Below are 27205 nucleotides of genomic sequence, written 5' to 3' on the forward strand. Positions count from 1 at the left end.
TCAGCTACACCTGATTTTCAGGGAGAGGAAGATTAGAAAGCTGGTAGTGGAATGGAAAGAGTTGCTTCTGTTCCAGACAAGGATAGGTAGGACAGAATTTGGAATCTAGAACTGACTTTAAACTAGCTCATTCTACAGTTGCTAGCCAGGCTAGGTGTATCAGATGGATGGAGGCTGCACAGCTGGATTTGTGTGGGAGGACTATTACAAACAGAACTCAGACATGGCAGAGAAGTGGACAAAAGCCAGCTAAACAAAGTTAATCAGGGAAGAACAGAAAAATAAAGGTCAAGCTTAAGGTAACTGTTCATTCACATTTTAAAAGCATCTCAGGCTGATTAGAAAAACCCCAAACAAAACCCACACACAACTCCCACCACAGAACAACCCAAAACAAGAGGAATAGTATCCACTTACACCTAGCGGGGGAAGGCCTTCCACAATATTCTTCTTCCCAGACAGAAGATCGGACACAGGTCTCTTCTTTACTGAATCTTTCCTTACTCTGTATCTCCCTGATGTTGTAAGATCAGATTCCGACATAGATGGAGTAAGCAGTCCTTCCCCTCTTCTCTGTACCTGGCTTTCTACTAGTAAATGAACGGGACTCATATCTTTCATTCTCTTTTCTGTCTCTGTAATATGTAATTTAGGCTCAAGAATATGCAAAGGGCCAGCAGATGAAGCAACAGAGCTATAAGGGTAGTTCAGTACTGAATCATGAGAATAACCACCCATAAGAGATGAAAGTTGGGTTTGATCTTCAGGGAGAGGAGAAAGACTTGTACTAGCCTTGTTTTCTTCATCAAATTCTTCCTCTTCCTCACTACTGTGAATCAGCATAGTGGCATCTGAAAGGGTTTTCTTATGATCACAGTTCATGCTTTCTTCTTGCTCACTTTCTTTTTGCTTTGTTCTCTCCATCAGAATGTTGGGCTGTGACCCTTCTGCAATAACTCTTGGAAGAGCCACATCTGCTGCAGAAGCTGACATGGTCCTCTCTTTAATTCTTATTCCTTCAAAGCTGGGATTCAAGCCAGCTATTTCAATACTGTTCCTTTTCTGCAGCTGAGCATGGCGTGCCGATGTTAGAGGTTCACTGACTTCCTGAAGAGAATGTGCCACAGGCAGACTGTCTTCCTGAAACGTCTGGACAGAATGGTGGACTCGCCTTGTGATAAGATCTGGATTGCTGCTGCTAATGTAGATGTGTCGTGAAAGGTCTGGAGTACTATTTGCAGGTCTTGGGTATGGGTATGGGGGAGGTGGTCGATAGACTTGGGTCTTCATTATATTCGGTGCTGGATAATCCTGAGCCTGGAGCTGCACATTTGTCAACTCAGGCACACTGACTGCCCCAACAACTGGGCGCTTTTCAGCAGGATAGGGATAGGGCGATTGGCTATGAAAACTGTAGTTCAGGTTAAATGGATAATGGTTAGATTGTGGGGAAGTGAAGTGAGCATGCTCTCGTATTTCAGGCTGACTGTAAACTAAGGCATCAGGCCTGCTGTAAGCATATGAATTGCTGATGTTAAGATTTCTCATTGAATGACTCTGCCTATCTGTGTGCACCATACCCCTGTTGAGCTGTCTCATCACAGTTTCATAGTCTGGTGTGGGACGATAAGAAGGTGGTATGAGTGCACTATGTCTGTGTGATGGGACATAATCAGTTCTGAGGACATCACTTCCAGTAATGCTTGGGTTAGAGGACATGGGGGACGGCTGCAGGTAATGTTGTGGATTGTTCAAGGAGTTTGTGCTATGTGCACTATAGACACTACCATTGCGGATCCGACCACTGTAGTCATGAGGGGCTCTATCCAAGCTAGTCTGAGAGTGACAGTAGTATCCATTCTGATTGCTCACAAAGAGGTTATCTGAAAGTAAAGTTTAAAGAACAATCTTTATGTCCAAGACATCAGACAAAGATATCTTCTATTAAGATGTAGCTAACCAATGTTTGAGATTTTCAGAATCTCAATTATTCTTAGCTATGTACTGAAATGGGAAGAAAAAAATAAAACAATTCCAGCTTTTTTGTTGTTGTTGATACCTAAGGTATGTATACCAGAAACCTATGATGTTCATTCAGATGATGCAAATTCCTATTGGAAAACATTGTTTCAGTTTAAGAATGGCTTTCTTCTGTTTAGGATAGGTTCAGCCCAAGTTAAACAAAATCCATATCAATCTTAAACCACACTAATGGAAAGAAAAAAACATCTACACTAGGGTTTGCACTAACCATTAACTGATCATTAGAGATCAGTTTAAAACAGCAAAAAGCAAACAAAAAAAGCACAAAAAACTAAAAACACCCCCACAACAACCAAACAAAACCCCCCCGCACTCTTCGTCCCTCCCCTCCCCCCAAGGGCATAAGTAGATATAGTACCACAATATCTTTAAAAAATAAAAAAAAAAAAAAAAACCACACACTTTTCTCCAGCAATTTTGGAGACAGTTTAAACCACCATCATATATTGTTTGCACATTAACATATACCCACTTTGATGAGTAAAGAAAATGACGTAACAGTTTAAACATCCTTATATACATTTAATAATTTAACCATTACTTCATTTTAGTACAATTTGCCAAACTCCAGAAGAGAACAATTCAGTTCAGGCTTTAGATGCCTTTCACGATTTAACTCTTCAGGTTCACCAAAATAACTGCCACACTTATGTTAATGAATTTGCTGACAATCAAAAGTTCTTTTGTTTGTGAAAAAATTGTTCAAAAATAGGACATGTGCAGTAGCAAATATCCAGCAATAATTCCAACACTATATTGGAAAGAATTCAGCTATATTCTGCATTTATATACCTGTAACTTCATGAATACTTGTGTAACTATTTAGATAGAAAACATGCTTATTCCCTTACCAGTGAGTTGTTACGAGTATTTTTTTTATCCAGCTGACTTGTAGGACTGGAAGGTCCCTATCAAAACTATCAAGGCAACTTTGCAAAAGATTAGATTAAGCCTTTCAGGGCAAAACTTTGTTAATTAAAGCCACAGTGTATAACAATCAAAAAAAGGAGAGAAAGCAGCCATGACTCCACTGTAAACCTCTTGGATTAGGAGTGTGCATTTCTTAAGAATTCTAATTAGGATTTGCTTCGGGTTTTTTTCTTTCCTTTTTTTCAATCAAATATATGCCAATTCCATAAATTGCAGACTTCTGCAGCCTTTGAATTCCCCACCACCTTGTAGTCTAGCAAACTCTTGAGAGAAGATTCTCTCTTCCTGCATCCTGGGTTTAATTTTTTAAAAAAATTTTGAATTGTCTGAATTGTCTGGGGGCTCAGTTACTCTTTGCAGCTATTAAGATCAATATTAACAAGGATCTCACAACGTTGTAACATAGCAGTTTGGTACGTGAACCAAAAAAATGAGGGTCAGCTTAAACTCACACAAGGGACCACAGTCTATAGTTGCTGTATATGCTATCAACTGCTCATATCCCATAGGAGAGGATACAGAGGAAGAGCAGCTGAGGGAACTGGGGTTGTTTAGCCTGGAGAAAAGGACGCTCAGGGGAGACCTTGTCGCTCTCTGCAACTACCTGAAAGGAGGTTGTAGCGAGGTGGGTGTTGGTCTCTTCTCCCAGGTAACAAGCGATAGGACAAGAGGAAATGGCCTCCAGTTGCACCAGGGGAGGTTTAGGTTGGATATTAGGAAAAATTTCTTCACCAAAAGGGCTGTCAAGCATTGGAACAGACTGCCCAGGGAAGTGGCTGAGTCACCATCCTCAGAGGTATTTAAAAGACATATAGATGTGGTGCTTAGGGACATGGTTTAGCGGTGGACTTAGCAGTGCTAGGTTAACGTTTAGACTTGATGATCTTAAAGGTCTTTTCCAACCTAAACAATTCTAATATTCTATAATTCTATTTCACATTAGCCTATACGCCTAGAATAGCAGCAAGCACTTAAGTAGTTCAAACCTATCCCATGTTGACCCTATGAATTTCTTCAGCTCCAGCTAAAGTAGCTATAAATGCAAATTATAGATTTTACGTTCTAAAGTTGTGTAGTGTTGCCTTGGATATAATGAGCTTACCTTGGGAAGATGCATATGGTTCAGTATAATGACCATTGTAATGCAGCTGAGGTGGTGGAGGCATCATATAAGGCTGAGGCTTTGGCTAAGTAAGCAAGCATCTTATTGTTAGTTAAAAACTCATGAGTTATTTTTAAAATAAGTCTTGAAGATGTGTTTTTTACACATAATGTATAATATAATATATATAATATATAATGTATAATACACAGACACACAAAGCCTTAGTCTTAAACCACTTCTCTATATTTCCAGTGTAAGCTTCTCCTATGAGGTGACACAAGGAATAATAACCAAAAAAACGAAACAAAACCAAAACCTCACACCGCCAACCCAAGACTACTTCTTGGCTGTCATCTGACATCTAGGAGAGTCTCCTAGAGACAGAGCAAACAAACTAAAAATATAAGTGTTTAAAATACTTTTCATTGCAATTATTTTAATTCCATTAATCAGATATTACATAGCAGCTTTTTCTACAAATCAGAAAGAGTTCCTCACATACTAGACTCATCTTTTCACTGCTCGTTTTATTTCACTGAAGGAAACTAATGTCTGATTCAAAGTCAATTGGAATCCATAAAAACGCAAACATAAAACTATTTGCTTGCCTTACCATAGACATCCTGGACGAAGACCGTCTTCTAACAGGATTCACTGTAACAGGCTGGGTTTGTCTACAGAAGACATTTTACGGTAAGAAATTATTCTTAACAACACTAAGACCTATTTCAAACCTTGGAAAGTGCTCCCAACTTCAGTTAAAAATCACTCTACATTTCTTGGAGCCAGGCCCTGTGTTAAACAGTCCTTCCCAACAATCTCAAAAGGAAAGAGCTCAGTGCATAAACCACTACTGCAGACAGTATGAGCAGAATCACAAAACCAGGATCAAAATACCTCCATTATTTCTTTGCTTCTTTTCTATGAAGCATAAAAAGCAGATGTCCCTGAAACACTGCAGTATGGCAGAAAAATCAGCAGAGTAACTGGGGACTAGTTCCAAATTTGAACCCCATAAAAAATCTCATACTGTAAGTTACCTGTTCTACAAGACCAGACATAAAATTGTTTACAGAATGTAACATTACAGATGTTACAGGAACTGGAAAGCACAACTATACTGCATAAGCATTTGTATGTTCTAACATTCAAGCTAATGGTAATAAATTTTCATAATTCGTTGGATTGCCTCCAGAACGTAAGGTTAAGAAACCTTAAGCTCCTTGTTCCCCACCCTACACTGCACTTGTACTTTGCATCTTGCAGTAAGATGGAGGTCAAAAGACAGCAGAATAATACAAATGCAGGAACTGCCAGATTGCAGAAAGAAGGATGGATTTTCAGCTCACCCTTTGGGAAGTGAAGGACGAGAAAGGATTGGAAAGCGTGGAAGGGAAAGAATGAGGGAAGATTTCTGAGAGCCCTCCTCAGGCGGAGAGTCCAGGGAGTCTCTAAAGACAAGGTATGTACAGATTAAGAAAAAGACCCCTGAACTTAATACAGGCATGCATAAGAGTTTTCAGCAGCAGGAGCAGATGACAGAGAATCTTGCAGATAATCAGAAAAGTTTTTTGAGGACTTTACCTATTAATAAAACCATGTTGTGGTGAAAGGGTTAAAATAAGTTATCCTAAAGACTGACATTCAATACAGAACTATAGAACTGACATTACTCAGATAGCAATGCACAAGTCCCACAAATGCACTACTACTACTACCACCAATATTTCTTATCCCTCTCAAAAGGCAGCCAGGTTTACAAGCTTAGAGGTATGAGGTCTACTCTACTCCAAAATAAATTAGCGTTAAACACACTAGCAAGTCATCTGTGGTACAAAATATTCCATTATCTTTTCACTGGCCTCAGCAAATTTTGGACCAACCCCTCCATAGCTATCTTCTCATGTACAAAGAGGAATGGAACACTTAGGAATCATGCTTTTTAATGACAGACTATTCACTGGGTCAAATTCTCTGTTCTTTGACTGAAGTAACTTAACTGAAGGAAAGCTGTACCAGTGGAGTACCTCAAATTCCAGCCCTTGATTTACAAGTTGGAGACCAGCCTATTTAAATTTAATTTGATGAATTGTATTAAATTTACTTTGCACTGGTGCTACTTGAGCTATACAGATTCCATGGATATCCAGTGGACCACATACCTCTCAGCTGTCAATCCAGCACATTTCAGGAGTGCTTCACATACACTTCCCGCCCTTTTAAAGGCCTCTAGAGTGTCCTTTCAGAGCAGTTCACCCAAACTCAGGCCAAAATCCCAGTGATTCCAGCAGCTCACAAACATTCCAGCAATAGTAGACCCCAAAGCAACTACAGCCTGTCACAGCACTGAGATCCAGCAGCAGGGGTCAAACACTATTACTTTTGGTAAGATTTCAGTGTTCAATATCGTCCTCTGTTATAAAGCAGAACATGTTTGAGAAACTAGTGATAAGTATTTTCTCAAAAAATATTAAGAAAAAACCCCAATCACTACCATCTAAAAAGGGCAGTAAAGACATTACAGAGTTTATAAAAGATTTCACTTCCTAATGGAAGCTTCAAGAGCACCAAGAGTTCTAATGTACTCTACTTACAGGCTGCATTTATTTAGTCTGTAAAATTTGTGTCTAGCCACACACATCCTCCACACATATTTTGCTGTTTCCATATCTTCCTGCCAAAAAACAAAGACAAAATTTGCATGTTAGACCAAATATGCATACCCTTTACTAGCTTTCAAACAAGCCACTAAAATTTTTAAATTAGCATTGACTGATTTCTTTTTAATAAAACTTCATTACTGTCATCAGGTTTTCCCTAAGACTGTACTTTGTGGGCCTGAACATGCACTCTAGCCTAACAATTTTATGAGGTTTATGAAAGTTGAAAGTAGAAGCCTTTTGTTGGAAGACAGTCTTATCAGCTGTAACACTAACACAATTTTTAGTGTGTGTGTGTATATATATATATATATCTCATGCCATAAGTTTGTCAACAGCTGCCCTCTTGACAAAGGCAACTGGTAGATGCTACATAAAATTAATTTTGCAAGGAACACTGTGGCCCATTCCAGCAAAGCTCTAAGACCATGTTTATCTTTAAATGCCACTCATTTAAAAGTTAAAACACACATGCTGGAAATTTTACTGGAATGGATGAAAATGTTTATGACCATCTGAACCAACCTTGCCAATGTACTCAACATAAAAAGTCAGTTTTTACTGCATTCCTGTACGAAGCCAGCCAGAAACAGTATTATTACCCTTGACTCACTTGTACAGTTCAAAGTCACTAAATATATAAAAAGTATTTTTTATCCTTTACATAAAATTAGCAGTCTTAATTCATGTTTAGTGAAAAAAATAAAAGTAAAAATCCACTCACGGTTTGGAATTGGATTGTCTCTTCTTTGTTTGCCAGCTCTAATGCGAAAAAGGATTTGTTGTGGGACATGTTGGCAATATCATGCCACCTGCAGACAAAAGGTATAGAACATGACTAGAAAGCTCTTATTTTCAAACCACAGAAAATGCAACTGAAGAACAGAACCACCACCAAGAACATGGATAAAGAACCAAGGACAAATAAAAAGTTATCAATCTATCTGAACAAGCTGCAGACCATCACTTCTGTACCCACTAAATGACTGCTGCAAGGAAAATATATATGTGACTAACTCTTTTTAAGATGCACGTGTACAGTAGTAAGTTTTTTACTTGTCTTCCACTTGAAATTTTTTCAAGTATTCCTTTTTTTTTAAAAAAAAAACCAAAACAAACCTCAAATTTAGACAAATTCGGTTATCAGTAAATTATAATGTCCTGACTGCTTGAGAGCAAACCATACATTCTGGGGGAAAAAAAATCTACACTAAACAAAGCCATTAAGGCTCTAGAACTCTCTTGCATATTGACAGATGAAAAAAAGCTAGACTGCAAGGAATATAATACCATATATTTATTCAACTTCTTGTTAAATATAAATAGTTTGATCCATTATTATTATGTTACTGTAAATAAAGATATATATAATTGATTTATTAAAAGAATATTCTGCAGTGCACAAACACAGGGAAAAAGCATGATCTACATACAGGACTCTCTCTAAAGGTATTTATACAACTTCCATTTTCATTATCTAGATGCGGCTAATAGCATTTTCTATAGCTACTCACCATCATATGCGTGAGGTAGAGAAACATTAGTGTCCCCATCTTGATGTAGAACAAAGACCCCTCAAATTTAAGGCCTTGGTTCATAGCCATTTATGGACACAATTATGAAATTACTTGAACCAATCTGAAGCATAACCCAGCCTTTGTAAATTGTACTAGTGGGTCATTTTTCTATGCTTTTTTTGCCACCCAAATACCATTATATATCTATCCCCGGTAGAGCTGCCCATAGTCATACAACAAATAACCAATAGAGCAGAAAACTGGATCCTAAAATTGGAATATGAATACTTTCTGATGCTCTCCAATGTGCAACCTTTTTCTTATGCTTCATTCTGCAAGAAAGCAGAGTAGGGCACTTCTACCACTCCACACAATTAAAAAGAACTTGGCATCAGCTCTTCTATCAGCAGCAGAGATAGAAATTTTTGTGAAGGACAGTTAATGATACTGAATTTATAAATTCTATTAAACAAAACCACTAACAGAAAGAAGTATGGTTGCTACTTTCTTTAACCCCAGAAATTCACCATGAGTTCCAGCAGCTGTTGGATTTCAAGATTCTGTTCATACTCAGATAAAAATTCAATTCTAGAAGATTAAAGTTCACTAAGAATAAAGCTCTAGAGGTAACTACAGACTACTAAGATTCATTTTAAACAAAGCAAAACAAAAACAAAACAACTCGTTATGTATTTTTTAAAATTTATGCCAAATTCTGTCCAAAGATCACCAAGCAACTCCTCTTGAAGTCAGTGGGAATCAGACCATTTCACATGAAGACTGAATTTTAACGGTTAGGTAAGTTGCAGACATGCCTATGTCTACAATTTAACTATCAGAACATTAAATATTAAACTAAAACTAAAAATTATGGATCCAAAATAATGAAACAAATGTTATTATGTGACTCTCTTCTATTTCTTTTATATATAATATATGAAAGGAACTCCTAGATAATTTAACAATTGAATATTTCTAAGTAAATTGACATGGCCATCTCAGGACTTAAGATGTTCTATGTGCAGAGAATTGCTCCTTTTTTACTCAATAAATGTTTTGCAGTGGAATGTATATTAAATGTTCATCTCTTAGAATTAATCTGGCTTAAAGAGATTCATCCTGCAGCCAATACACTGAAAAGTTCCCATGGAGTTCAGAATTCACTGTAGCGTGACAACTACAAGACTATATTCGGGTTTATCAAATGAATAAATACATATCATATCTAAGAGTCATTCATGCTAGTGAGGAACACACATAAAATGCGAAGTGCACAAAGATATTTTAAGAACAATACTAACCTAAATACAACAGGAGGACGACCGTTTTTGTGTTTCACAAAGACACCGTCAAGACACGCCCCAATGAATATGTCACTTCCTTGGCTGTCCTGTAAGAAGTTGCAAAAACTTACGCAAATACAGAAAAAAGTCTTTGAAAGCAAAGTTACATGAGAAGCAACTACTTTTAAAATTCTCGAGGAGAAAAGGGGTGGTGTGGTTTTTGGTTTTTATTTATTTTTGGCAGGAAGTAACCCTTTTTACATATGGAAAAAAAGCAACCAAGACTAAGATCAAAGCCCTGTTTACCTTTGCAGGATAGGTTTCTTCACCATAGCCCTCCATTCTCTCTACTTCTTGCATATACAACATTTCTGCATCAGGAGGAGTAAGGCCTCTACAAATGAAAACAGCAATCAGCTAGTACTGTCAATATGAAAAAGTCATTGTTTTACTCTGACACTGTCAAAGCTTGAAAAGCATCCCCAAGACATCCAGGCAACCATCAAATCTTGTTGTTTTCATCTGTACCAATGGCTGATATATTTGTCTCAACCTTTACACTTTGATTCTAGTAACTTCTTTCTCTCTGGCATCTCTAGGGGTAAATGGCAACAAAGACCAGTTAAAATTATCATCTCTGCTAATGGCAGACAATTATCACATTCTTCTTCAAATCCATCATTGTCACCGTATTTTCTCACTTTATCAGAATGATTATTCTGGCACACATGTTCAAGACCTGAATTTCTCCTATTGCAGTATACATATTTAGGACCAATATGAAATTTGATGCTTCACATGTCAGGAAAGAGAGTCTTATTTTCTAAATGTTGACAGAGCTTTAACTGTGATGGTTTGAAAACATGAGAAGGACAAGATCTGTAGGTAAAGGTGGTATTTTTTTTAAATTCAACCAACTGGCAAAGAGAGTTTTCTCACACATTTGCAGTAGTGTCACACGGATTAAAAGTTTGTGTTTCCCTACCTTTTATGATCTCATAAAAGACATTATTTCTACCTGCAAAACCCTGTCATGCTCATTCTTATGTCTCTCAATACTTTTTCAATCATCAGTCTCTCGGTTTCTTCACCCTTTCCAAACATCGTGCAGACTAAGTTTTCTTTGCTGAACCTTAACCATGCCATTTTGTTACAAAAGCATTTCAAAGATAAATGGATTTGAAATTTTCAAACTGTTATTTTGTAACAATACAGAAAAAAATAATTACTTATATAGTCACAAACATTTTTCACTGATGAACTGACAACAGAGAACTTAACTTTCCTTTGTCTTGGACTACTGGATCTTAGCCACCTTCTACTTAAGGTCATAAGCATTCTGGCACAGTGACTACATTTCTACTGCCCTCAGTATCTGCCAATGTTGTTTATCAAGAAACATCCTTACTGAGGTCACAACTTCATATAAAAAAGTTTCAGAAACATTATACAGGTGAAGTCACACTATTTAATTGTGTCCTGTATTCTCAATTTTCAAGCAGAATCCTCTCATTTATATAATAATCATTCTGTTCTCTTTTCGTGTTCATTCAGCAAAAATTCTTTTAATTTTAATGTAGATGTATCGGTGAAAAACTCATTTAAATGGAAAGTGAATTTAGTCCAACTGTTTTCTGAGATTCCCAGCCTCCTGAGCTATTGAAGCAATCACATCAAAATTAAGCAATAAAGAGTTTTAGAAATTTTACCTGTATTTCTGATGTAGCAAGGCAACTTTCTGTGTCGCTTCTTCCAGTATTTTTTCTTCTTGCAGCCAACCCTTAAGGTAAGATAGCATTTATAGAATGAAATACAAAAAATTTTACAAAATTAAATGGTTATAGTTTCTTTGCATAGACGAATCAACCCTACACTCTATTCTTGGAGCACAGATGCTGTAATATGCACAGACAAAAACAAAAATCACAAACACTGTTTTGAAGCGGTTTTACTCACTTTCCCATTTCCACCCTAACCTTCTTTTCAGTGTAATATACAATAAAATTTAAAAGATCTTGGAACATCTGTGCTTCAGTGTAATATAAGGTATCATACCTCACTCCAGTCTCAGTGAAAACCTTTACTGAAATTGACGGTCTAGGGAGCAGTAAGCAAGATGGATCATGGAGTTTTTAATGATGATTTACATTTAGCAATCTAAAGAAAGATTTACATTTAAATTTATCAATTTAAGAATTTAAATGTATCAATTTAAAGTAAGTACTTACCACTGGAAACAAAGCAAATCTTTGTAGAAACTCCTGAGATTCATACTGATCATAGTCTCCAAAATCAGCTAAAAAATAAAAAATTTCTTGGATTCAAACATTTGTAACAAAATGATTCAATACCCGATTAATTGCAGCAGGATCTCCAAGTAGCAAATCTCCATCCTATTGAACTACGATCTGAAAGTAAAACAACGGAACAAACTAACCAGTAATGTTTATGAAGATGAAAAGTAAAAACACATTCCATCTTTTTACCTTGCTCAGAAAAATTGGTAACACTCCTTGTGGATAGGAAAGGAGAAAAAATGATAAAACAATCACCCTTTGTTCCTTGGGGTTTTATTTGTTTGGTTTTTTTAATCAGAGAACGGTTGAGGTTGGAAGGGTCCTCTGGAGATCTAGCCCTAAGCAGGGTCACCTACAGCAGACTGTCTCAGAGCCTTCTCCAGTCAAGTTTTAAACACAGAAGATGAGACTTTACAACTTCTCTGGGCAACCTGTTCCAGCATCTCACCACTCTCACAACAAAACTTTTATTATGTTTAGATGAAATTTCCTGTATTTTAGTTTGTGCCCACTGCCTGCGTCTGGCTCCGTGTTCTTTACTCCCTCCTGTCAAATACTTAATTATTTGCAGTATAGCACCGGCAAACTGCTCTAACTTGCAACTGAGCGGCGGGAGCACCCTTCTGCTCTCAAGCCTTATACAGCTCCCTGCACCCAGAAATGCAGAAAGTGGGACTTAGAAGCCTTCCCAGACTCAGAGGCATGCTCAGAAGGGACTCAAGAGTTTTGATTTTAATAACAGTTTTGATTTTGTCATGGCAAAGGGCATCCCAAGGAATTTGCCTCTTTTCTGTTTCCAGGAAAAAACTAGCCAACATTTCAAATAAGAGAAATAAACGAATCTAAATTGGAAAGGTTATGTACCATTCTCACAAGAGAAACTGTGGAACAGCAGTCTGTACAGACTGGCTGCTCCCAAAAACATGAACACAATCCCCAAGTATGCAGATCCTATTTACATTACCTCAGATTCTTGTCCACAATAGTATCATTTCAGAGACATTTAGGAACCAAATCTATATTAAACATTACAATTAATATGCAAGTTATTTATGATGAAAGGGGAGAACTTGTGACATGCTAACCAACACAGCGCTTGAGATAAAACAGTGTTTAGAAATAGCCTATTGTAATTATTTTAAATCAGAAAATTCTTGAAACCAGTTCACTTGAAACACCAAACAACTGCTTCTGTTCATTCACCAGCTAAAATTAACTTACCTGGTATAAGCTACTTCAGTCATTGGAGCACATTAACTTAGAACCTGCATTTTTTCTGAGTTGTTTTTTTCACTGTGTTATCAACACAGTTTCTCTCTTATACAAGACTGAAAAAGGAATGTCAAAACTAAAAAGATAAATATTTTCCATCTGGAAAGAGGATTATATTGAAAGATTTCTATAAACAACTCAGTGAGCAGAGAGACATTTACAATGTCCAAAGATATGAAAAGCAAGATTTTGTCAGTTGAAGACCATTAAATCCTGGCTTGGATTAAACATTCACTGTTATATAAACAAGGCACTAATATAATTCACCCAATTCCACTGGTAACCACATTTGCAAAAAAGATAATCATCGTCTTCAATGTGATACTACCAACACACATAATTAAAACAAGACAAAAATCTTAAGTTGTATGTACTGCCAATGATTTGAAGTCCCTTTCAGTTTTGGCAGAGTTACAATTGCTGTTAGATATACTGAAGTGACATTCACTGTGAAGCAATATACAAACACACTAAACATTACCACTAAAAACTTCTATTTTGAGATATTTAAGATTGAAACAAGCATGTTAGCAGGGAACACCAGACATGATCAGTGCAGACAGACTTAGGACTGATGGTTCTCTGGTGTATACTCTAGCCCATCTGACCCCAGTTAGGAAAAATAAAGCAGCCACTTTCATGTAGGTATCACAGAAATGGGTCTTCAGGAGCAATTTGAACATAGGAATTGTTAACAGTCTTGCATACTAACTTGAAATAACTTTAGGTGTTAGGACATTTGGGAGAAAGCAGAGACACATCTGCTTATTTATGTCCCTTTCTCTTATTACCATGTCAGAATAAAGAGTCTTCATTAACAGAAACAGATGAAAAGTCTGTCAATGTAAGCAGACGTCTAAAGTCTTTGCTCCCAAAGGAACTCTGATGTCTAACTCAAACCCAGCTCCTGAAAATACACGTTAGATAGCCAGCTACACCTCTGAGGACTGCACAGAAATACCAGCAAGTTTAGGGCCACTGATTCCACTCTTCCCCCTCCTCAGCTCATTTGACAAAGTTCTAAGGAGCAAGCCTTTCATAACTTACTGAACTGGGTCTTTGAGCAATAAATAGAAAACATGCAATAGACAATGTATCACCAAAGTCTCTAATACAATATTAGCTAATTGGCACAATTGCCTTACTTACCTTGAACAGCTAAACCAGCCAGATGTATTGCTTGATCCAGTGTGCAAGGAATGTTGCCCTCCAAGATATCTTTCTTTAATTGCAAATAATACTGATACCTACATGGGGAAAAAAAAAAAAAAAAAAAAAAAAGAAAAAGCTAACATGGGTTTCTTAATTTAAAAAGAGTGCAGACAGATATGCCTGCATTTCCTATTCTTCTCTGCATTCCCCAGTTTCTGTGGAGGGTAGCCTTCCTCATCGTTCAGACCCACTATTTCATGGTCTTTGTTAACTCTTCCCTTAGGTTTTACATATCACTGCAGAATCAAATACTGCTACCTTTTAAACCAAAGAACCTCCAAGATTTCTATCTACTACCATACCCTCATATTGTATATTAACTCTTGTGAAGTAAGGCTTTAATACTGAGAACATGGAAGCATGTGCTGCAATTCGTTCAGTGATCAGAAAGGTCCGGTAAACTCCACACAAATTTCATCAGGCTAAAAGACGGCTCTCTTCCCTCACTAATTAATAGCCTGTTAAATACAGTGACATTTTATAAACATTGTTTAGACTCTTCTGTATCCTACTACAAAAAAGCAGTATGCCATATGACAGTAGGTACCATCTTTATACAACACACATAACAGCTGGGACTAAACCCAGACCTTAAAAAAGGAAAGGAAAAAGCCACCGCCTATCAAGGCATTTGGGGAAATAAATCTTCCCAGTCAAGCAGTAGAATGGAAGCTCTTTCCATAGAACTGCTATTAAAAGTAAACACACAGACAAAGAATCTTGACACTACCTCATGATAGTACAAATACCATCTCTTTTGCTTACGACATTTCCATTTCCTGGTGTACAGTAAACGTATCATTTGCTTAAACATGCTTAATCTCATTTACATTGAAAAGCCATGAAAAAAATCCACAGATTTCTGAAATTAATCCAGACCCTCACTATCTTACATCAAAGCAAGTACCATCCTCTAGGACCTGAGTATAAGGTTGGCACATAAACTCCTTCTTTCTATGTGGCTGCACACTGCAAAATTGTTGTTAAAGCTCCAGAATAAATATCATATTCTTTAAATAAATGCCAGAGAAGAATATTCAAGGTTTTTCAGGCAATTTAGCTATTTAATGCAACACCATGATGCCTCCTAGCACACCAAGAAGCACAGAATCTGAACCAAAGACATTCGGAAAAGAAAAAGAAAAAAGACCACTAGGATGACTTTTTAAGCCAGTAAAATTGCTGAGAAAACCCAAAACTTCAGAGTTTTCAGAAAGAAAATAAGCTTACAGAAATTCACACAAAACAAAAACTAAAGCTGCCAGGCATTGAGCAATACATTACAGCACCACTGTCTGCACCGAGAGGCTTATCTCCCTGAAGAGCTTTCATTCCACAATTAGTCTCTGGCAAGGTATTTTAGCACCAGAGTTTATAAAGACAGTTTCACGTAACCACAGAATAAATTAAACTGGAAAGGACATCTAAGTGATCATCTGGTTCAACTCCCTACTCAAAGGAGGGCCAACTTGAAGTTACCAGCTTAAACGGGTCGATTAATGCAAACATGTATTTCTGAAATAACAAATATATGTTTGTAATCCAGTTACTGGTTTTGTAGTGATAATAATAAATACATCAGAACAACCATACACATTAAGACACTAGAAGCCAATGTACAGGCTCATAGGAATAACTGGCCAGTATATATGCTCAATTTTACTTTTCCCCTGCAGTCAGCACCACTTATGTGGTGTTCCCCAGATTCACAGTAGAAATGGATACATCATATCAAAGCTAACATCATTGCCCAGCGATACACAAAAAAAAAAAAAAATAAAAATAAATCACAAGCTGAAGCTTAGCCTGTAGTTTGCCAATGCATTGTACTGAAAGTACAGAAAGTACTGAAAGCAAAATAAAGGAAAACATAGCTCAATAAAATCCACATGTGCTTTGTGCAGGATGGATGTCCCCAAAAGCCACATATGGCTCTTCTAAACAGACAGACAAACACGAAGGGATTAAAACAATGAAAAATCTGACCATGAAAGTATGCCTATTACTGAAAATAGGTTTGACTAGATTCATAAGATCACCAAAAAGTTGTTTGCTTAGTTTATCACATATTTTAAATATTTGAAAAATAAATAAAGACACAGTTTGAACATAAATTCAGCCTAAACTAATAATTTCCATTTCTATAGAGGTGAGGGAGGGGAAAGCAGATGATTTTTAAATAAACCATACATTTCAGAACGCTGAAAAAATTATAGGCACACCTATAAAGTTTACCTGGTAATCTCCTGCTGAAGCTGAGAAACAGTAGGCACATAGAACACTACTCCAAAATACACTGTTGGCTCCAAGGCATATTTGTCCAGCTGCTTTTTCAGAGGCTTGTCCAAATCTACCCATCTGCGCTGATTCTGCTTATTATAATACCACAGACTGAAATATGTAATCTGAAAAAGAGGCATTTCAATGATGAAAAAAAATTAATATTGCAATATTAGATAAAATATGTTGTATGAAAGTCTTGCTACTTAGAAATAAAGTTTTTAAAACACTAAGGCTATGGGTTATTGAAAACTTAGAGAACTGGAAAGACATTTAATATCAAAAGCAGACATTACTTCCAGATAAGCAATCCACATACATAAGGTCCCATACCTAAAACATTACCAAACCCATTCTTTATTTGCAAAGAGTTTCTGACCTGCTGTGGCAACTTACAAATGTTAGTAGTAAGCATTTATGTGTGACAGGAAAACTAAGGGAAGTGAGGAAGGCAAATAGAAAATGACACTGGACAGCAGGAAAGCAAGGTATGGCTTTTCTGGTGAACTGGCAGGCAGGCTCACATGGGATGCTGAAGGACAAAAGAGCACAGGACAGCTGATCAGTCAAAGACAAGCTCATTAAAGCATATGTATGGCTCATCCCACAAGCAAGAAAATGAGCAGGTACAGCAGCAAGCTACCTTGCCTGAGCAGGCAACTCTTGACCAAGCCAAAACACAAAACACAGTATGTACTGGAACAGAGTGCCCCAGAGACTGAGGGATGTCCATTCCTGGAATGTCAAAATCCCACTGGACAACATCTTGAGCAACACAATCTAACTTTGATTAGATCTCCTCTGAGGAGGGGTTTGGACCAGAATATTGTTCTGTAACTCCACAGTACAGTTCTAAATTCACACTGCAGAGCCACTCATTCAAGGGCACTCATCCTGCCTGACCCTCAGGAGAGCAAAGGCTGCAGCTCTGGCTGGGGGGTCTGCACCGTCCACCCCAGCAGCGGCCGATGCCTCCCCCCAGACGGAGCTGCTGAAGGGAGAGGCTGCAGTGCAGGCCTCAGGCTGCAGGAAGGGCCTGGACCTTTCTCCCGGGGCAGGGACAGGCAGCAGACCTGCCTGCAAAAGGTGTGCCCAGGTGGAGGGTGTCCTGCAGCAGGTGCTGAGCTGCAGGAGGCGGTGAGAAGGCTGCGTAGCATCAGGGAGGGTGAGGAGGAGTTCCATAGCTGGTTCCATTCACAGTCTGCACTGGACCCACAGCCAAAAACTCCCCCACCAGCATACATGAGAGGGAGGGGGGCCAGTAATGCAGAAGAATGGAAGCTTGCAAGGGCAAGGACCAGCAGGAGGAAGAGACTTCCCCCGAAGCCTGAGGTGCCCTTGCAGAACCACTTCACCGCCCTGCAGACTCAAGAGAAAAGACCCATCACACTGGAGCTGAGTAAGGCAGCCCCACCTGCTCTCCATAGAACAACCAGAGAACTAGGAAAAGGCAATGGGTGCCAGTAGTAGGCTACTCTCTTCTGGGAGGTACAGAGGCACCCATCTGCTGACCAGATGCATCTCTAGTAAGGTGTGCTGCTTATCAGGGGCTCATATCAGGGATGTCACCGAGAGACTGATGAGCCTCTTACAGTCCACTATTATCTGCTGTTGTTTCATGTGGGCACCAGTGATACAGCCAGGAGCAGTCTGAGGAGTATCAGGAAGGATTACAGAGCCCTGGGAGCAGCAGTAAGGGACTCTGGAGAACAGGTAGTTTTCTCATCCATCCTCCAGGTCAAAAAGGAAGGGGTTTGAAAGGACCAGTCGAATCTGGAAAATCAACACATGGTTACAGGACTGGTGCCACAGACAGGGCTTCAGCTACTTAGACCATGGGACTCACTTTGAGAAACCTGGTCTGCTGGGGACTGACGGGGTCCACCTGTCAGAGAAGCGGAAGAGCATCTTCAGTCATAGGCTTGCCAAGCTGGTGAAGAGGGCTTTAAACTAAAGTTGCCGGGGGAGGGAACCTCAATCCATCCCTCTCTTATCAGCTTGATGCCAGTGCCAGCAATAGAGGCCCAGAGCCTGGAGAGGGGTCACAGGTCAGCAGTAGAGCACCTGAAGAGCAGCACAAAGGAATTCCAGTCACTCCAGCCAGTAAGTCAGCTTCATCAGGGGCCCAACTTAAATGCCTCTATGCAAATGCACGTAGCGTGGGGAAATAGACAAGAGGAGTTAGAGATGTGCACATGCCTGCATGGTTATGATCTTATTGGCATCATGGAGATGTGGTGGGATGGTTCCTGTGACTGAAGTGTTGGAATGGAAGGATAAAGGCTCTTTAGGATGGACAGGCAGGCGAGGCAAGGAAGGGGGTTCACCCTCTATGTCAATGACCAGCTGGAGTGCATGGAGCTCTGCCTGGGGATGGATGAGGAGCAGACCAAGGGCTCCTGGGTCAGGATTAAAGGGAGGGCAGAGACAGCTGACATTATAGTCTGCTACAGGCCACCCAACCAGGAAGACTGAATAGATGAGGCCCTCTATAGACAGATAGGAGCGGTCTCGTGTTCATAAACCCTGGTCCTCATGGAGGACTTCAACCACCCCAAAGTCTGACGGAGGGACAACACAGCAGGGCATAAGCAATTCAGGAGGTGTCTGGAATGCATTGATGATAACTTCCTTCTCCCAGTGATAGAGGACCCAGCAAGGAGAGGTGCTATGCTGGACCCTGTTCTCACCAACAAGCTGGGGCTGGTGGGGAGTGTGAAGCTCAAGGGCAGCCTTGGCTGCAGTGACCACAAAATGGTGGAGTTCAAGATCCTTAGGGCAGCAAGGAGGGCACACAGCAAGCTCGCTACCCTGGACTTCAGGAGAACAGACTTTGGCCTCTTCAGGGATCTGCTTGTCAGAGTAGCATGGGATAAAGCCCTGGAGGGAAGAAGGGCCCAAGAAAGCTGGTTGACATTCAAGGGTCACCTCCTCCAAGCTCAAGAGCGATGTATCCCAGCAAAGAGGAAGTCAGGTAAAACCACCTGACGGCCTGCGTGGATCAACAAGGAGCTCCTGGACAAGCTCAAACACAAAAAGGAAGCCTACAGAGGGTGGAAGTGAGGACAGGCAGCCTGGGAGGAATACAGAGAAACTGTCTGAGCAGCCAGGGATCAGGTCAGGAAAGCCAAAGCCCTGACAGAATTAAATCTGGACAGAGATGTTAAGAGCAATAAGAAAAAGCTTCTATAGGTATATCGGTGATCAAATGAAGACTAGGGAAAGTGTGGGCCCTCTCCAGAAGGAAATGGGAGATCTGATTATCCCTGGATAAGGAGAAGGCTGAGGTACTCCATGACTTTTTCACCTCAGTCTTCACCATCAAGTGCTCCAGGCACACCACCCAAGACACAGAAGGCAAAGGCAGGGACTGGGAGAATGAAGAACTGCCCACCGTAGGAGAAGATCAGGTTCAATACTATCTAAGGAATCTGAAGGTGCACAAGTCCGTGGGACCTGATGAGATGCATCCACAGGTCCTGAGGGAACTGGCAGATGAAGTGGCTGAACCACTATCTATATTTGAGAAGTCATGGCAGTCTGGTGAAGTTCCCACTGACTGGAAAAGGGGAAACATAACACCCACTTTTTAAAAGGGAAATAAAGAGGACCCAGGGAACTACAGGCCAGTCAGTCTCACCTCTGTGTCCAGCAAGATCATGGAGCAGATCCTCCTGGAAACTGCTAGGTCACATGGAAAATAAGGAGGCAACTGGTGACAGCCAACATGCCTTCATTAAGGGCAAATCATGCCTGATGAATTTGGCAGCCTTCTACAGCGGGGTTACAGTGTTGGTGGATAAGGGAAGAGCAACTGAGGTCATCTACCTGGACTTAGCAAAGCTTATGACACCGTCCTGCATGACATCCTTGTCTCTAAATTGGAGACACACGGATTTGATGGATGGACCACTCTGTGGATCACAATCAAAGAGTTGCAATCAATGACTCGAAGTCCAAGTAGAGACCAGCAATGAGTGGCATTCCTCGGTGGTCGGTGTTGGGACTGGCGCTGTTTAACATCTTTGTCAGCAACATGGATTGAGTGCACCCTCAGCAAGTTTGTTGACGACACCAAGCCATGTGGTGCAGTCAACATACTGGAGGAAAGGGATGCCATCCAGAGGGACCTTGATAGACTTGAGAGGTGGGTTTGTGCAAATCTCATGAAGTTCAACAAGGCCAAGTGCAAGGTCCTTGATGCAATCCCAAGCACACACACAGGCTGGGCGGAGAACAGATTGAGAGCAGCCCTGTGGAGAAGGACTTGGGGGTGTTGGTTGTTGAGAAGCTCAACATGACCCAGCAATATGTGCTTGCAGCCCAGAAAGCCAATGGTATCCTGGGCTGCATCAAAAGAAGCATGACCAGCAGGTCGAGGGAGGTGATCCTCCCCCTCTACTATGCCCTTGTGAGACCCCACCTGCAGTACTGTGTCCAGCTCTGGGGCCCACATCAGAACATGAACCTGCTCCAGTAGTTCGAGAGGAGGCCACAAAGATGACTGGGGGGCTGGAGCACCTCCCTTATGAAGACAGGCTGAGAGAGTTGGGGTTGCTCAGTCTGGGGAAGAGAAGGCGCCGGGGAGACCTTATAGCAGCCTTCCAGTACCTAAAGGGGGCCCACAAGCAAGCTGGAGAGGGACTTTTTCCAAAGCCATGTAGTGATAGGACAAGGGGTAATTGTTTTAAACTGAATGAGGGTAGATTTAGATTAGATATAAGGAAGAAATTCTTTACTCTGAGGGTGGTGAGACACTGGAACAAGTTGCTCAGAGAAGTTGTGGATGCCCCCTGCCTGGAAGTGTTCAAGGCCAGGTTGGACGGGGCTTTGAGCAACCTGGTCTAGTGGAAGGTGTCCCTGCCCATGGCAGGGGGGTTGGAACTGGATGATCTTTAAGGTCCCTTACAACCCAAACCATTCTATGATAGACCACTTTAGTACTTTCCTGTGAAAACTCATCTATATACACATCTGAAAACTCATACACATACATCTTCTTAGTTTATAGTCTAAACAGGATGAAGGGTCTACCCTTATGGTATTCTGGCTATCCTTTACATCTCTGACAGGCTAACTATGCATGTAACTACCACAGCACGGGCGGGTATGCTACATCCCAAACTTCAAGGACAGCAGTGAAGACCATATCAGCACAGATCGTTAAGTATTTTGGGCACAAAAGCCAAGGTGTAACATTAAACTAACAGAACCACCTATTCCATAAAAGCATTTTCTGTGAGAAATTAGCAAAACTGGGAAACTAGAGACAATTCTAAGGCATAATGTTCCTTTGACACTGTATATTGGCATAATGTACTTCTTTGCCTCTAAATTAGCATCAACACAGTTGTTGGTAGGTTTTGATGGGGTTTTTTTCCCCAGTGTTTAAAAAAAAAATTGTCTAAATTAAAATTACTGTTACCGTGTAATTGCAAAATCAGTATTCAGAAGATAAAAAAAAGTTAGGATGAAGCCTGCCCATTTAACCTTAAGATCCCTTCCACGAACTAAGACAATTCTGGTCCTATTTGATAAAAAGACAGGCTGTAATACAAAAATTAAATTTAAATAGAACTGTTCATAGAAGGAAAAAGCAGTTTTTCAGTATAGTAGAAGACACCTGGAGAAAAGGCAAAGTGCTGGTATATACAAAATAGTTTTGTGGTTGGGAAAGTTTAAAAATCACCATAAACAAGACTGTATTGCAACAGTAGAAACAGAGTTCTCTTGTAAAGCAAATCCAACAAATCAAATTTTCCACAGGTGGACACTGTCTGCTCTTCGCTTCTGAATTCTGAAAACCAAGAGTCAAATTTAAGAACTCATAAAATACTTCCAGTTTCAAGAGGACAAAAGGAATATGGCTCTGAATACAAATACTATAAACACTGTTTTCTTAATTTCTCAGTCCAAGCACACAAAAGTTTGCAGATACTTTAGACAACATTTGTTTTTATATCTGTGCTTCAATCCCCCAACCGTAAGATGTAGTGCGTGGCAACCTTGGCCACCCCACAAGGATATTGAGAAGATAGTATCTTAAGATTCCATAAGATGTTAGAAATTATAACAGTACTACCACACAAACACTATTAAGAAAAAAATACTATGTTCACTGCAACATCACACACTGAAGAGGATAAAAATGTACCAAATGACTACTCCTCAATCCTTCCTGCAGACTGAAGGAATGCATGTAAAAAATGTATTTCTCTTTCATTACAAGACTGTTAATATCACGTGCACTATCGCAGGAGCCAAAGTCAGCCTGTGATGCTGTGACATCCTGTAACTTCTGAGTGTTATAAACGTAATGTGTACATAATGCAAGACACTAAGTAAACTAGAGGACCAAAAAATAAAAATAACAGTTAAAGTTGAACTATATGCTGTAAGTTATTTGATCTCACTTGCTAGGAAAAATTCAAAAAAACAAAGCCTACTGTGCTGGCCAACAGGTCAACTGCATGAGACCCTGGCTGAGTGTGATCTGAAACATCAAACCACAACCTTCTGGGTGAGAGCAGAGGCCAAGGCAGAGACTGAAACCTACAGGTAACAGCTACAGAACCACAAAAGCACACCAACAAAGTTGAAAGACTTCTGTAAAAGATAGCACACAAACACTTTTGGAAACCAATTTGAAATGTATGCAAAAATTTCTAATTAACTGAGTAACTTTCATCCGTAGCCATGGTGTATTTAAGCCTCAAAGAAGCACAAATACATAACAGAAAGGTAAGGAAAGAAAGAGCACAAACTTCTGCTAACATCCCAACTGTTTCAAACTCTGATGTAAGATACTCCTGGTTCTACACCCTGAAGTCTAAACTGAATCTATAGCCTATTTTTAAGGCATGATTATCACTTGCACTGGTGTCTCTTTACAACACTGACCACTTTTTCTTGCCTACACACAGAACTGAGTTACTGGCACAACAGACTAAGAAAAATGCTTCCGCATTTTTAAATATTCTCTGGAATCCAGCATACCTTTAAATAAGATTCTTCTACCATAGTATTTTCCCTTACAAACTCCTCCAATCTGGACTATCAAAAATAAAATGAAAACCAGGCAAAACACTATGGACCAAAGTTGTCTTCTGACTTGTATGCAAACCTTTCACTTAACTTCAAGGGCAGAATTTGATCCTGTGAGTTTGCAGAGGAGTTTATGCACCCTGGAATATTCTCACTGATTAAAATAGAATCCAATTTTATTCATTGCTAAAACATTTTATTATTAGCAGCTCAGGACAACATCCAATGCTAAAAAGAATGTCATGACATAATTCTTAAAATATGTTAAGCTGTTAAGATTAACGCTACTTTGAGGTTCATTTATTTTAGTGACTTATTCATGACCCAACCCCTTTGAAAAAAAGTCAACTAGAAATAAAAAGAACATGCAATTTCTGCAGTTACTTTCTACTTAGCTGCTTTCTGTCACTACAGACAGGAACAGTAAGCATTTTTGCATACAAGTCCAAGAGTTATCAAGAACACAAAAGTACCAAAAACCCAACACAGCATTATAGCTCAAATTGGAGGTAGTGACTTAATCCATGATGTCAGCCAGAGTTCCTAAACTAAGCAGAGGAGCTTCATCAGGTACAAGTGCCACAAAACTACACTACTGTAGGTGACTAGATTATATCTTTTAGCATGATGTATGATGAGTCAGAGAAGTTGGGCTGATTGGTCTTTAAGAAGAGACTAAAGTACAATCTTACTGTGAACTTCAATTGCTTAAGAGCAGGGTATAGAGAATACAGAAACAGGCTCTTCTTGGAAGTGCTCACTGCACAAGAATGAGAAGCACTAGGCACAAACTGCAATGTGGGAAATTCCAATTAGATCAGGCAAAAAAATTTCACACGACTAGCCAAACACTAGAACAAGTAGCCCAAAAAGGTGTCAAATCTCTATCCCTGGAGGCACTCAAACTCACTCAGGCAATCCCTGAGCCACTTGATCCAAGCTGGCCTTCCTGAGCAGAGGGTGGGATCATGCAACCCTCAGAGGTCCCTTCCAACTCAAACTATTATGTGATTTTATGTCATTATAGAATTGGTGCTGACAAAGAAACAGCTTACTGATAAATTCTTGGATGTAAACAACACTTTAAAAAAAAAAAAAAAAAAAAAAGGTGTTATCTTTTACAAACCCATTAAAAACTGAGCTTTAAATCTTAACATTTTCATCAGTTTCCACATCTATTAAGCATACTTTGCTGTTCCTTATCTATTTTATAATTTGAAATGGAATCAATGAGATAGTACTTCTTCCCTGTACCAACTGCCTGATATTAGTTAGCTGCAACTAACTGCTGTCTTTCATTTTATTTTCCTTAGTACAGATCAGCCTTATCCCTAATATAATTTCACTTTGGCTCTAATCTAATCGTCATTTCTCTATACCACTTATTCTGATTAGCAGTATAAAAAAAATGTTTTAATATAGAATCTCAGGGTCCGTTTTGGTCACAGTTTACACTACCTAGAAAAGAAATAAAAATGACAAATGCATATGCCAGATATCAAATGTGTGTAATCCTCTCACTTGAGCTTAACAGCACCTATTATGATCCCCAAACTCGACTGTGCCTTTCATTTTTTGCCAATATAAAGAAAAAGTTACGTTCCCTAGGATGTTGAGAAAACACCATTTATAGAGAATGATTAGAGAAAAAAATCATTCTCTATAAAACACCAGACTGAAGGAAAAAAAAAAAAAAAACAAACAACCACTTTTTGTGGGTGGAAGCAGAGAGGACAAATAGACTTTACCACACATTCCCCCGAGGCATAACAGTGTTCAAAGTTTACTTCAAACTTACGTATTTAACTGTGTATTTCCCCAGCTAATTTCCACATCCTATATTACAAATCTTACAGAATATCTCACAGGTTATAAATAGACTGGAAAAGAGAATTGTTTTCTAATTGTTAATACAATGTCTTTTAATTAATGCAATCTGCTACCTGCCTCAAGGGTACAGCAGCCTGAGGAATCACCATTCTAAGACGTGAATCAAGAAATTATAAAAAGAAAACAATAACAGGGTTTACAGAAGAATGTAATCAAAACATATTTTTAGGCTCTTCCTCTTTTGCACTTGTACATACAAATAAAACAAGCTATAAGACTTCCCTGAACAGAGTGCTGAAAGCACCTTCTCATTACCGAAGGATAAGTACTGCAGTTATACTTATAAAATCCCAGTTAGCCCAAGGGCTCCACTGTGTCTAGCTTTATTATATGCTTGGATACAAAACAGCTCCTGCCATCAGGATATCACAGTTTAAATAAACTGCATGCAGGAGAACTGGGTTAATAATCCTGCACTATGCACAACTGCCAGATACCAAGTGAAAGCTTTAGCCTACGCCCAATGTTAAGAACAACAGAAGGAGACAAGAGGCCCTGAAAATTCTCCAGAAACTTCACTCTTATCACAGCAGACAACCTCCTCCACAAATCTTTCCAATCTCTAGCGGAGAAAGGATTTGGAGCAGCCTGGACTGGCCAGTGTACAAGATCCAAGACTTCCTGGAAGTGGTGGAGAAAAAAAACCTGTGAGTCTTGCCATGTACCAGCCACTGAGTGGAAAGTTGCACTCCTCTGCATACTACCGTGACCAATTGTTCTTGCAAAAAAAGGAGGACTGACGGTTAGCTTCATAACAATCCCTCCATTTTCCCATTTGAAGCTTCTCACTTTAGGGTACTTTTGTTTATACTATTTTTGTTTTTCTAGTACTGACAAGATCTTCATCTGTAGCTGCAGGAGGGAGTATTTAGCAGGGCAGCTATACGTATACAGAGAGAAATTATTCTTAAGTCTTAGATCTTTCATAATGCAAACCTTTTTTCCAACACCCACATACACACAATTATTTTCTAACTACTCCAACATAGGTTCCCCAAATGCTACTTAAACAAAGCAATTGCCAACTATAGCTTAAAGCAAAACAGCAGGAATAAAAATAAAAATAACCAAAATCAATACTTTGGAAGGCAATCTGACATATTCTAATTTATTCAAATTAAAACACTGCACAAATTAGAATACACTGTGTTTTACACCCTTCAAATATCTTGAATAAATGGTCTTTCGACAGGCAAGGCAGATTCTACTCATCAGTACATTAGAGAAAGGTAAACCAGCTAATTTACAAGCTGAAGAGCAATGCCTTCATAGTGCATAGAAGACATTATAGTCAAGACCTATTTTAACCTCTTTCAGAAACAGGTCAGTTATCAACATGACCAAGAAATGTAGAAACATGCTTTTTTTTAGAAAATCATCTTATTTTTTCCCACCACTGCCCAAGACTCCAAGAAGGATGGACTCACACAACTGCTTTTGACTCACACCTTACACAGCACTGACATTAAAAAAATATCATGTTCCCATTCATGAGGCTTAAATTCAAAATTTCAAAGTAGTCTAAAAATACTAAATAATAAGTTAATGTCTTCACTTCAGAAGTAAAGAAAAACTCTTCTGTCAAAATCAGTAAAAAACTGTACAGCAATACACAGACAGTGACAGTGAAAAAACACAATTAACTGGTATATTCAAATTCTGACCTAATTTT

The 27205-nt window shown here is 39.2% G+C and overlaps 1 protein-coding gene across 2 annotated transcripts in view; it reads right to left on the reverse strand.

Moving 5' to 3' along the window:
- PTPN21 (protein tyrosine phosphatase non-receptor type 21) overlaps window positions 1-27205 on the reverse strand; it is a 53008-nt gene that overhangs the window by 14736 nt on the left and 11067 nt on the right. The window contains exons 4-15 of one of the 2 annotated variants that reach the window (XM_074824891.1): window positions 16555-16724; window positions 14257-14354; window positions 11767-11834; window positions 11248-11318; window positions 9845-9932; window positions 9557-9645; window positions 7463-7550; window positions 6673-6752; window positions 5428-5529; window positions 4692-4752; window positions 4076-4160; window positions 418-1883 (exon numbers count right to left, since the gene is read on the reverse strand). In XM_074824891.1, the coding sequence (XP_074680992.1) occupies window positions 418-1883; window positions 4076-4160; window positions 4692-4752; window positions 5428-5529; window positions 6673-6752; window positions 7463-7550; window positions 9557-9645; window positions 9845-9932; window positions 11248-11318; window positions 11767-11834; window positions 14257-14354; window positions 16555-16724 (2466 nt within the window). The remainder of the gene's footprint in view (window positions 1-417; window positions 1884-4075; window positions 4161-4691; window positions 4753-5427; window positions 5530-6672; window positions 6753-7462; window positions 7551-9556; window positions 9646-9844; window positions 9933-11247; window positions 11319-11766; window positions 11835-14256; window positions 14355-16554; window positions 16725-27205) is intronic. The other variant, XM_074824892.1, reaches the window with a different exon arrangement.

The sequence above is a fragment of the Strix aluco genome, chromosome 4 (genome assembly GCF_031877795.1).
Source record: "Strix aluco isolate bStrAlu1 chromosome 4, bStrAlu1.hap1, whole genome shotgun sequence".
NCBI classification, from domain to species: domain Eukaryota; kingdom Metazoa; phylum Chordata; class Aves; order Strigiformes; family Strigidae; genus Strix; species Strix aluco.